This window comes from Toxorhynchites rutilus, chromosome 1, assembly GCF_029784135.1.
Source record: "Toxorhynchites rutilus septentrionalis strain SRP chromosome 1, ASM2978413v1, whole genome shotgun sequence".
NCBI lineage: Eukaryota > Metazoa > Arthropoda > Insecta > Diptera > Culicidae > Toxorhynchites > Toxorhynchites rutilus.
This window is the reverse complement of record NC_073744.1, coordinates 55,821,574-55,834,428: the sequence shown is the minus strand read 5'-3', so window position 1 is coordinate 55,834,428 and position 12,855 is coordinate 55,821,574. Positions and strand designations below refer to the sequence as shown.

General features: G+C 39.9%; 1 protein-coding gene across 1 annotated transcript in view; it reads left to right on the top strand.

Moving 5' to 3' along the window:
• Positions 1-9,801, top strand: part of LOC129763263 (lutropin-choriogonadotropic hormone receptor) — a 105,914-nt gene extending 96,113 nt beyond the window's left edge. Inside the window, exons 14-15 of the mRNA XM_055762161.1 lie at positions 8,515-9,139; positions 9,208-9,801. Coding sequence (XP_055618136.1) covers positions 8,515-9,139; positions 9,208-9,484 — 902 coding nt within the window. The 3' untranslated portion in view covers positions 9,485-9,801. The remainder of the gene's footprint in view (positions 1-8,514; positions 9,140-9,207) is intronic.
• The last annotated feature ends 3,054 nt before the right edge of the window (positions 9,802-12,855 follow it).

The following is a 12,855-nucleotide window of genomic DNA, read 5'->3' as shown; positions in this document are numbered from 1 at the left end:
TATTTCAAATATGGCTTATTTCATGAAGAAATGTAACCTTTCAACGTTAAGGTGAAGTTTAAGTGGCTACTACATGTACAGTTGGGTAAAAATCGTGATTTTTGAACATCTTGCTTGAAATTTCACCAAGAATTTTTCATACCGATATTGCAGCCAAATTAAGAAAGATAGAAGTTGGGCGTCAAAGAAAAAATTGTAGACTGGTTGAAGACCTTCAATTTGATTGATAGAAACAATCTAGTTTATTATATTTTTTTAGGATAAAATTAATAATAACACATTAAAACTTATTAACTTTTGAGTTTTTCACTTCCAAAAGGTTATTAAAATCCACTAATGTAGTTGTTCCACTACTATATCCTGTGCTAAATTTTCTCATCTTTCAAATGAAAGCATCAGAATTCACCGTAGCGTAATTTTTAATGTAGAGCCAGTTTGAGGCAACAGAGTTCGAAACAAAAAAAAAGTTCTATAAATCTGTCATTGATGAAATTCGAACATATGCGTAGGAGGATTTTTTTCATCAAATATGATCGACTATCACTTCCTGAGATAATCTGGATCAATTTATTTTTTTCATGTGAGAAAGGTGTTTTGAAAATAGAAGAGGAATTTCATTTTTGATTCATCCCCTTAAAGATGAATCAAAAATGAAATTCCTCTTCTATTTTCAAAAAACTAAAAATACATGCAAGAAAAAACAAATAAAAAAAAATTTTTTTGACTCGATTATGACAAAAACTGTATAATCGAGTCCGCGCTGTAATTGCATTTTTACATAACCAAACACCATGCTCGATATTCTGACATCCTGGACCACAATTACATAAATTGTTAGTAGCAAGACCTACACGATAAAAACGTGAATTGAGCACGAATCGATTGGGCTACATACAATACTATAACTGATAATCGATACGATACGCATTAACTCACATTGTGAACTAACGCCCGAATTCAGGCAAAAAGATTGCTCGTTGCGTCGGGGAGGGAAGCGAGTGGTTAGTGCAATCGAAAGAAAACATGCGTTTGAAAACTCTTAACACTTTCGACGCCCCGTCGCCCAGATATGGGTGACACTTTTCTCGTTCAAATTTAGTAGGATTTTTAAAATGAATTCGATAGAATAGGCACCTAAGTGTAACTATAGGATATGTAGAAAAATCATAAAATCATAACCATATCATTATAATGTTTATAATGTACTTTTTATTGATTTATAGTGCGGATGGTTTGTATGGCAGCTTTTTGCAGAACCCATATAACATGACTTTAGCATATGTTATTGCTGTCAATTCATCTTCAAATTAAATAAAATATTTCTAGATCATGTAAAAGTTGTCTACAAACTTAGTTTGATCTTCATTTAATAATTTTTATTCGCAAGTTGGGCTCCGGAAGAAACTCATAAAAGCCGCTTTGGGCGACGAACGTGTTAATGAATCGTTACATTTTTCGTAGAGTGACCCCTCTATATAGAAATCAAAGACATAGTCCTATATCCAAATAACAATAACGAATCACATTTTCAGTGAAATTTCTATACTATGTCGGAACCATAGTTGTAATGTCCAGCAGCAGTATATATGAATATGATTTTAAAAGATTTTGCGTGAAATTCAATTTTTTTATTATGCTTCGGATTGTCCGATTTGGGTCAAATATGCATCGTTTTGTTGCAAAATTTGTTGCCGTTCTAGAGGTAGCTTCATAATGCCTGTATCATAAAAGACTTGGTCCTTATTGGCGAAAAACTTTAACAATAGATTTTTACAATCTTCTATTGACTCCAACCTCTTATTGTTCAGGAAGTTTCGCAATGCGAGAAAAAGGAGGTGAAATGGTGGATGCATTGAATCATTCCAATCAAGCTCCCAGAGTTGTGTGGCCTTGCGTTGTCCCAATGGAGCACCACATCTCTTCTGTTGGCCAATTCTAAAGGTTTTTGGTCAACCGCTAGCATCAAACGGTCCATTTGTTGACAGTAGGGATCAGAATTTAGTGTATTGCGCAAAATAAATAAAAATTTCAAATATAAGTCTGTAAATAAAAAAAAAATGCCTAGAGGCGAATGAACTGCAAAGTTTAAAGCTTCTCAAAAACAAAGAATGGAATGGAAGTAAATTGCACGTGTTTTATTGTTACAGTATCGGCACCGTAAACAGCGATCGGCACAATTTCAGCGATCTGGCTTGCATTTTCGTCTTTTTGAAAGAAAAAGTGTAAAATGTTCTAAATTTTCTCTGTGTGGACTTCCATTGTTAACACCCTATAGCTCACAACTGAATAGAACAAACAACTTACTTTTTCCCCACTTTTGTCAGTGAGTCAGCGGTCGGCTGATTTGGCGTGGAATTGCTTTATACAGCCATTCTATTCCAAACCGAAATGGTGGTTCTCAGATTTTCGTGAAAGTGGTAATTTTGTTCCTTATCGCAAAATATTTGACACGTATCTTTTTTTATTTTTTCGTTAGGGTGGGAGATGGAAAAAAAGATTTTTCGGATCACCTAAAGGGCGAACACGAAATTATTGCAACACATTCAACAGGGCATAACTTTTTTACAATTGGGTAAAAATCAACCAAATTTTGCACACTTTCTCATTTATGTGTATTGTCTACATGCTGTCAAACTCGAAGTCGTGTTTTCGATTCAACGAAAATGGAGGTGAACAACGCGAGTCGAGAGAACAAATTCTTTCCAAACACCTGGAATTTTCTGACCTGTCGCACCGGCAGTTGGGAAAAATGTTGATTTGGCTAAAAAGATCGGCATGTCGCAGAGCTACGTCCAGAATGCAAAGAAGAGAGCTGGACTACATACATACAAGGTACAGAACTTCCCAAACCGCGATGAGCGGCAACAATCGACGGCTAAAACTCGGGCACGGAAGCTCTACGAGAAGATGCTAACAAAATATGGCTGCTGTGTGATGGACGGCGAAACGTATATAAAAGCCGATTTCAAGCAAATTCCGGGGTTGGAGTTTTTCACCGGCAAGAGCAAGTTCGATGTGGACGACAAATTTAAGAAGAAGAAAATGTCGAAGTTCGCCTCCAAATATCTCGTTCGGCAGGCCATCTGCTCTTGCGGACTGAGGAGTGAGCTTTTCGTGACAAAGGGCACAGTAAATGGCGAGATCTACAAATCTGAGTGCCTCGAGAAGCGTCTTTTGCCGTTCTTGCAGCAGCACGACGATGCTCCGCTATTTTGGCCAGATTTGGCATCATGCCACTATTCTAAAAGTGTCCTGGAGTGGTATGAAGCCAATTCTGTCCATTTTGTTCCAAAGGACATGAACCCGCCAAACTGTCCGGAGCTGCACCCGGTGGAGCAGTACTGGGCTATAATGAAGCGGGAGCTTCGGAAGAGCAAGAAGACAGTCAAAGACGAGAAGGACATGTTAAGAAAATGGAAAAAAACTGAGAAACTGGTACCGGATGACACTGCGAAATGCGAAAATGCGAAAATGCGTTAAATTTTACACTCAAGGCTCCATTGATTAACTTTTGTTTTGATTTTTGAAGTAAATATATGTATAAAACTATCCTAAAATTTTGGTTTGATTCTAAACATTATAAGGAAATTGGCATGACATTTACGGTGTCACAATAATTTCGTGTTCTCCCTTTAAAATAGAAATAAATATTTTTTTTTCAATTTTTTTCTGCAAATTGATAACTTTTGAACAACTAGACCAATTCAGATAATCGACATATCACATTAAAGTCTTTTCTAGCTTTTCTAGTCTAGCTGGTCTTTTGGTAATGATGAGACTAAAATAAAATCGTGGGGCACAACGGATTTCCAATACGCTCCAATGTTATTCCGTCGATATTTTCGGAAAAATATGGGAAAGTTGGATCTGATAAAATGTTCTTTACTGACGGTTCATACATAAACGGGTCCACTGGCTTCGGCATCTTCAATGAAAATTCCAGTGCCTCTTTCAAACTCAAAGATCCTTGTTCCGGGTATGTCGCAGAAATGGGTGCGATATACTAAGCTCTAGGGATCATTGAAACACTGCCCATCGACCATTATTTTATTTTTTCAGACAGTCTCAGCTCAATAGAGGCAATCCGCTCAAAGGAAGTTGATAAACGCTCATCTTATTTCCTAACAAGAATAAGACATCTATTGAGTGTTTTGGTCGAAAAATTATTCAAGATTACCTTAGCATTAGTTCCATCTCATTGCTCGATTCCGGGGAATGAGAAAGCGGACTCGCTAGCTAAGGTGGGCGCTTCAGAAGGCACACTTTTTGAAAGGCAAATTGCCTATAATGAATTTTTTCACATTCCTCGTCAGGACCCACTCGTTAGTTGGCAGCGCATGTGGAGTGAAGATGAGTTCGGTCGTTGGTTACCCTAAGGTCTCGACGAGTGCATGGTTCAAGGGATTGAATGTAGGTCGTGATTTCATTCGTGTGATATCTCGGCTTATGTCCAATCACTACAAACTAAACGCGCATCTCTATCGCATTGGGCTCGCAGCAAACAATCTTTGTGATTGTGGCGATGGCTACCACGACATCGAGCATGTTGTCTGGTCGTGTATCCGGTTCCATGCTGCTCGCTCTCAGCTCTCTAGAGCACTGAGAGCACAAGGCAGAAAATCGGATATCCCCGTCCGGGATATCTTAGGTAGCCGGGATCCTGATCTTCTGCTTCATCTATACCTGTTCCTCAGAAACGTCGATGTCAACGTTTAATGATGTTTCCTTCGTTGTGTCCCCGTTTCATATCCCTCCTATCCGATCGATAAACTTTTACTTAGTCGCGGCAATACATACACACACTCTTTACAGATACACGGGCCGAAGGTTGTGCAGTCCACTGATCATTCAACAAGAGCCAAAGGTTGTACCGCCCATGACAACTCTATACGAGCTGATGATTGCGCCGGCTAGTAACCATTCTATCCTGGATTCCTCGAGTCGAGAAGACGCACCACGCTAGATATGGGGTACATACTAGGGGGGCGTTGCTGATTAATGGTCAGCTGCATCCCAATAGGAAGTATCCCGTGTCGGGCACACGTACAGAGCATTGGAGACAGCAACATCCCAATTACGAGAACACTTGTAATACTAACCTCGAGCCGACCGCGAGTAATCGGTTACATATTACTAACATAGATTAAACTGATCAGACGTCCCGCGTTACGCGGGACAGTCCCGCATTTCAACGAAATGTCCCGCGTAAGATTCTGTCCCGCGAAATGTCCCGCATTTGGCAAAAGAAACGAAAATGTCCCGCGATATCAATATATTTCAGTATCACAATTGATCATGTTGATTTTCTTAAATGGATGAACCTCAAAAAAAAATATTCGGCAGACTGTTCAAGAGCGCTTCTAATGCATCCAAAGATTCACGTTGAGCTGGTTTCATCGCACCGACATTGGGCTTTTTGTTTAAAGAGTGTCAACTAGAAACAGCAGCAACAAAATTGGAAAATGATTTTTATAATAGTCCCCTATTGATCCACAGGGACCAACGTGAGTCAGATGAAAAGTTCAACTTTGGTCCCCTACCTCGGTCAGGGCTTAACGTTTTAAATAAGCCGGAAGAACTAGTGTATACCCGACAAAAAGAGGCAGAGTTGTTTGATGCAGTATCGTAAATGAGGCACTGGGCGGTCATACGGAAGTCGGCATGTTATTTTACCTTTTCGTGGCCTTGGTGGTCGCCTGTCTCTCTATTTTGGCCATTCGCCCAAAAGTTTTCGATCGGGCGCAGCTGGGGAATGTTGGGAAGGTTGGTGGTCTTCGCGACAATGTTTATCTCCAGCCGATCCATCCTCCAGTGATCGTGGCATAATGGGCTGATACCAGATACGGAATAAAGACCACATCATCTTCATAACTCCGGCAAGCACTTCGTACTATATATCTCCCCGTTCACCATATGACTCGAAAGAAGGGGCTTGGACATTCCTTCCACGTCTGTCAGAGAAGGACCTTCTTCGAGAACTTGATGTGAATGATATATCCGACGTCATCGCTTACCTGGGGAACGTAAAGTACCCGGTCCCCTGCCATTCGTTGAATTCTTGCATCAAGTACGTCTCGTCTTTCATTATGAGTACGAAAAGAAGTTTTCCACTTCTTTCGCCGGAAAGAAGTTTTTCACCAGCTACTCCTTCTGGGTGATTGCCTGCTGCTCAGATACGGCTTCCGCATAAAAATGTCCATTTTGGCCAGATTTTTCTCCACCGTTTGGCCGGTTGCTTCGATCTCCCGGCTTAAGGAGCGGCAAAGAGATGATATTGTAAATACCAGATCGGCTATATCTGGCGGACACAAAGTGCATCAGGATGTCCAACTCCTTTGCTGTGGGGTGGAGCTTGCAGTATGGAAAAATCATCAAGTTGCTTGACAGAGCTGCTGCTGCGAATCAACATTCTTGAACCATTTTTGTTGTAGACTTAATAAATGTAAGATCCAAAGAAAATTTGTTCCTATAAATTATCTTTCATCGCCATCCGAAATTAGTCCATTTTTTTTGAAAGCATACGTTAACATTAAAATCGATGAAAAATGAATGGAAATTTTCGAGCATTCCATTCGGTAATTTGAAGAAATTATCTGTCAAAACTGTCAAAATATTGAACTCCGGCCCCGTCAGGCTAACGCCATATGAGCCTTGATAAAAATATATATTTTGGTGGAGCCGATCTGGCGTAGTGGTAACATCCATACCTCTCACGCTGAAGATCACGAGTTCAATTCTCACTCCCAACATTCTTCCAAAATTGGAAGTAAAAAGTGACGAACCAGCCAAAAGTGTTGAAAGTCACTATAATACAGATATAAAAAAAAAATATATATATTTTGGAAAAAAAAAACCGATTTCCATCACCCACAGTTAGTTTTTTCATCATATGTCCACGATTTTATTTTAGTCTCATCATTACCCTAGATTAATAAAGGAAGAGATGTGATAACTATTAACTCTACTTGCCTAATTATTTCCTAGCTTTTAGTACATTTAACCGTTTAACTTGAAATTATTATTTTTTACTTTTTTTATTTATATTTTTTCTTGAATGCTGAGAACTTTTTACAGAAAATGTCCAGAAATCAGAGATGTGTTTTTTTTTTCTTTTTTAAATTATAATTTTTTGTTCAAAAGTTATGAGTTTTTGAAAAAAGTAATTTTTCGAGAAAAGGGACTAAATTTAATTTTTCGGCCACCCTAAAACAAAACTGAGCACCATAATGAAAAAAAAACACGGGTCTAATATGTAGTGTTAAGGAACAAAACTACCTCAATTCGTGAAAATCTGAAAACCACTATATCAGTGAGGCATGATAGATAATGTATATATTAGGCTGTCAAAAAAGTCCTGCGGTATTTTTTTTGAATTTTCATTTGTTCATAAAGTTAGTTACAATCATCTGTTTTAAGTCAAATATGCGTTTTGTTCGATGACTTGTTCCCAAAGAGATGCCAACTTCATAATACCCCTGTTATAGAAGCTCGCTTCCTTATTGGAAAAAAACTCGGATAGCCAATTTTCACAGGCCTCTTTTGTGGTCAAAGATGTTTTTTTGCGTCAACGTGTGTGGCACCCATACATCGAGCTTCTTTGTGAATCCAAGCTTCTTCAAATGGTTAATAACGGTTTGATGACTTATCCCCAGCTCTTGGCCGATGCTACGGCTGCTACTATGCCGGTCTTTCTCGGCTAATTCAGCGATTTTGTCGCAATTTTCGACGACAGGCCTTCCGGAGTGTGGCGCATCTTCGACGACCTCTACACCAAAACGAAAACGTTGAAACCATCGTTGTGCGGTGGAAATGGAAACAGTATCGGGTCCATAAACTGCACAAATTTTATTGGCAGCTTGAGATGCATTTTTGCCTTTGTCATAGTAGTACTGTAAAATATGTCGGTTTTTTCTTTATTTTGCTCCATATTTGCGACACTATAACTCACGAACGACTTAACTAAACACTGTCAAGGACTATATTATAGCGCGCAAAAATACCTTTCCAACAAGCTATAGTATGACTCGATACAATGAATACAACTAGAACTACGCGCTTACAACGACACCTCGGGGAAATACCGCAGGACTTTTTTGACAGCCTAATATATATATAGACTAGTTAACTAGTTCTCAATAATATTGATGATATTTCATTGAAGTACATTCCTGAATGGCCAGGTTTAAAAAAGTAGCATCAGCTGAAAAAAACTTTTATTCTACATATAGATTACGATTATGCTTTGAATATCGCATACCAGTTCTGTTTGACAATATTGGTCTTGAATGTGACAAATTTTATGATAAAATTTCTAAGTATTCCTACATAGTAGAGAACAAAGCAGGTACGTGTAAGAATATTTGATTGGTTTAATTCACTCAATGACATACTTCAAAAAATATTATGTATTTTTGTTTTATTTTGGTCTTAAGTGCCACGTTTTCACTCCTGAGTCTAATCATCACCTAGTTCATGTTAGAGAGCAGTCAGTTAATCCAGAACATTACGTTGCAGGTTCCGGTTGCAAGGTCGCGGGTTTCCTCACAGTCTTCGCCGGCCATCTCTCGATTTTCACGTTGACAATCGTAACTCTGGAGCGCTGGTTCACTATCACCCACGCAATTTATTTGAACAAACGTATCAAACTGTCGGCGGCCACATACATCATGATCGCCGGATGGATTTATTCCATCGTGATGGCATCGCTGCCCCTGTTTGGGATCAGTAATTATTCTTCGACCAGTATTTGCCTGCCAATGGAAGCACGCGACAGTTGGGACATTGCGTACCTGCTGACCGTGCTGGGAATTAACGGGCTGGCCTTCGTCATAATTGTGATTTGCTACGCCCAGATCTATCTGTCGCTGGGGAAGGAAACGCGCCACGCTGCCCGGACGGCACACAGCGGGGAAATGACCGTTGCCAAGAAGATGTCGCTGCTGGTGTTCACAAACTTTGCCTGCTGGGCGCCGATAGCTTTCTTCGCCCTAACTGCCATTGCCGGATATCCGCTGATAGACGTGACCAAGTCTAAGATTCTGCTGGTGTTCTTCTACCCGCTGAATTCATGCGCCAACCCGTATCTGTACGCCATAATGACGGTGCAGTACCGGAAGGACCTCTTTATGCTGCTTTCGAAGTACTAACTTTCATGCGATACCTGTGGAGGAGCGCTTTACTGATCAGAGCTTTCTTGTTTCGTTTCAGTTACGGATTTTGCACACAACGTGCGCAGCAGTACAAAATGACATACTCGATGCCAACGAATACGATTCAGCTAGCAACCACACGGGGATCGTTGACCACCGCCGGGAACAGCGGCAATGCAAATGGGACCACAACAGTTACCTGCACCGCGGGGAATCCCACCGTCCCCAATAGTACCAACTCGAATGGAAATCTCAACCGAGAGGGGGTGCCAACTGCCAGCATCACTGGGTTGGGAAAGACCGCAGAGAAGGAGGAAAGCGAAACTTTCCTATAAAAACGGGAACTTTGCTATAAAACACAAATCAAAGCGTTTGTACAATCCAATCCCGTGACACCCACGCGGCGAGACGAAAATGAACTCGTCGCGAAATATTCATTCCCAATCTGAATGTGATACTCGAATCTCAATGTAAAAGTGTGTTATTTTTATGTCTTGGCTGTTTTCTATGATGAAGATGAAACATATTAGCATGCCTGCGCGGGCTTTATTCCGCCTTCGCTTCAAGCTGCTTCAAGGGCCGCGTGTAATGGAGCGAAGAAGGGATTACAGACAAATCCAAGTTTTATGTGCATGAATAAAAGGAAAGAAGTGTAACCTAACATCCCGGTATTTCATTGAAAAGAGGATGTATCGGGAAATAGTTTAAGAAACCGAACGGGGTCCTTCAATGTGCGAGAATGGCGTCTGTGGCGAACGGAATCAGAAAGGCGTAGGGTTTCTGAAGTAAAGGAGATAATTTCTCGTCGTTAAAATGGATTAGGGATTTTGGTTGGAGAATGTAGGTAGTATTTATCCAAGCATGTATTCTATTTTCGTACCGATAGGCACAATTTTGAGCAGATAGGATTTATAACAATAAATACTCCGCCAACGCAGATTCCTACTCCCGTCTGCTCCCATCGAACTTCATTACTTCGATTGTACCCTTCCGTAGCCCGCTATTAATCTTCGAATTGCTCCAAAACAAGGCTTGGCTTAGCGGTGCCCCGGATCATTTATTATTGGAACTGGTGGTCATTGGGCTCATGGGTGGGTTTTCAACTTTCGCACGTTGAAACATTCCGCCCAATGGAATTTCGCTGGCTTCTCGCCGATGTTCTCAATCAGTACCAGCCCGGTTACCGGAAGGCGGCTGCTGATAGGGATCGACAGTATGCTCAAAGTATGAATAAATCATCAGCTTAACGCGGCTTTCCGTCGAAACGTGCGTGATGTACAGATAAGAGGGAGAGAACATGTTGCTTTCCTGGAACGCATGGTTGATGTTATTTTTCCAGGAGAGAAAGTGTTGATCCTAGGGATAATTTCGGCGTGCGTGGGGGGTAAAATTTTACGGGTGGGTGGTGTCTGTTGGGTCGCGACTCATTTGGGCGCAGTTGGAGCGAATGGATTCGCTCATGTCTTTTCTAATGACCATTACTAATCTGAACCATTCGTTTCGTGAGGAGGCGTTCAGGGTTTGGTCGCCGGATGACTTGCATATTGTTTCGTACTGGGTTGAGTTGTTCAGTTGTCGGATAACTTCACCGTTGGAAAATTGATTGTTGCAATATAAGCTCGCTTGTTCAGTGCATTGACCGCAATTCCAATCTGATGATTTATTTTGAGTTTGGGTAGATTGTATACTTTGTTATTGCTTTACGGAATTTATTTGAGCCAATGAAACTGTTCAAAGAACTCGCTGATTGGAAGTTTGGAGTAGAATACCCTTTTCATTATGCGAATTTTGGTGATTAGAACTTTAACACCACAACTACCGACCGGTCAAAATGATCAATATCATTTGTTCACAAGTTTTTATCTTGAAATTTTAATATTATTTTATAATGTTATGGCCCTTTCTAAACGTAGTTTATTTCTATTGAAATTTTTATATTTTGACAACTAAATATCGCACTGCTCCAAATGATCGGTTTGGTAGAAATAGGTTTTTAAAATAATCGAGGGGTTGTATCCGAGATACGACTGCTTAGGACGTAGGACTATGTAATCTTTTTTTTTTAATTTGTTGGTTTATCATTTCGGATATTATTTGCGAATACGTCGAAAATTCATAAATAACTCTTTAGTAAAAAAAAAATGAGTGGGTTATATCTATGATATAACCGCAAGGTTCACGTGGAACTACCTTAGCTTAGCAATCATTCGTTTGTATTGATTAAATTCTTGATTGAATGAAACAGTTTCCAAATTCAATTGAGTTCAATATATTTGCTCTGTGAGTGAAAAAAATGAACAAATGCCGTGTAAAGTTAATTTATTTGTTGTGATTGATTGTTCTTCGTTACAAGTAAATTTAATGACGGACCTTTTACGTTTGGTATGATGACTAGAACAAAATATATGTACGGAAGAACGTTTGATGAACCAGCCTAAGGCTGAAAATCTTTCCAATAAAGACAAAAAAAAAAATTATCAAACGATTATTTTATTTTACATTTCCCTCTGAAGTTTACATCCCAAAAGTGTACATACTTCTCGAAGCTCGAATTTGCTTGAAACTGGGAAGTTCATTCGCTTCTAGTGGCTGCACGATTTTCCCAGGTTCCTAAGTTTAGAAGATCATGTTAGGACAGACATATTCCACTCTGCACAAAGGCAAGCGAGGACAAAAGTACTCGCAGTTTGCATTTATTTGCAGAGCCGATTTCCCCAGAAACCTCGGTTTTGAAGTCTGTGTTAGGGAAACACATTTCAATCGGAACAAAAATACCCCCGATTTGTATGAATTCGCAATGCCGATTTCCCCACGCTTCATGGATTAGAAGTCTGTGTTAGGGAAACACATTCCAGTCGGAACAAAAATACCCCCGACTTGCATGAATTTGAAATACCGATTTCTCCAGGCACCTTGGTTTAGAAATCTCTATTAGAGAACACATTTCGGTGGGAACAAAAGCTCCCCCTACTTTCGTGTGTTCTTTTTCTTATTTTTGGCTTTAAGAGGGTTTAAACTTTTCAGTTCACTCGCCTCTAGGCTCTTTCGTGTTTTTGCAATGCCGATTTCGCTGCTTGGTTTTAAAGTCTGTGTTAGGGAACATTTTTCGATGAGAACAAAAGTCCCCCTACTTTCATGTATTTGCAATGCCGATTTCTCCAAGGCTGCTTGGTTTTGATGGCTGTGTTAGGGAAACCATAAATCGGGCCAATCAAAACGATGCAGTTAGGGCGTTTAGATAACGCTTAATATTTTACAGTTATTCAATTGTGTATCTAATGAAAAACAACATTTTGTTAGTTGCGATAGATGCGTAGAAATATTCCCTATCAAGTGATGCAAACATCTCTCCTATCCAGTACGAAATGTTCGAGCTATAAGCATTCGAAATCTTTCATTTTTTCCTGCATGTTCTGTGTTTAGGTTTTCATTTTACCCTCCATATATTACGGTTAGACGTAGTCCCACGTCAAAAGTTACGAGCTCCCTGAGAAGGTTTAATGGCTTTGTAGAATCTTTTCGAGCAGCAACGATTCTTTCTTGCCTGTGAGAGAACAATACACTAACTGGTCATATGTCGCAATGTGTTTCTTTATATCAATGCACGCATTGCACTGAGTATTTAACGGGAGGAATCTTCTGTGCATCGCTATTCAACAAGCATCAAACACGCGTCTAACAGATGCACACAGCTGCAGCGATAAAA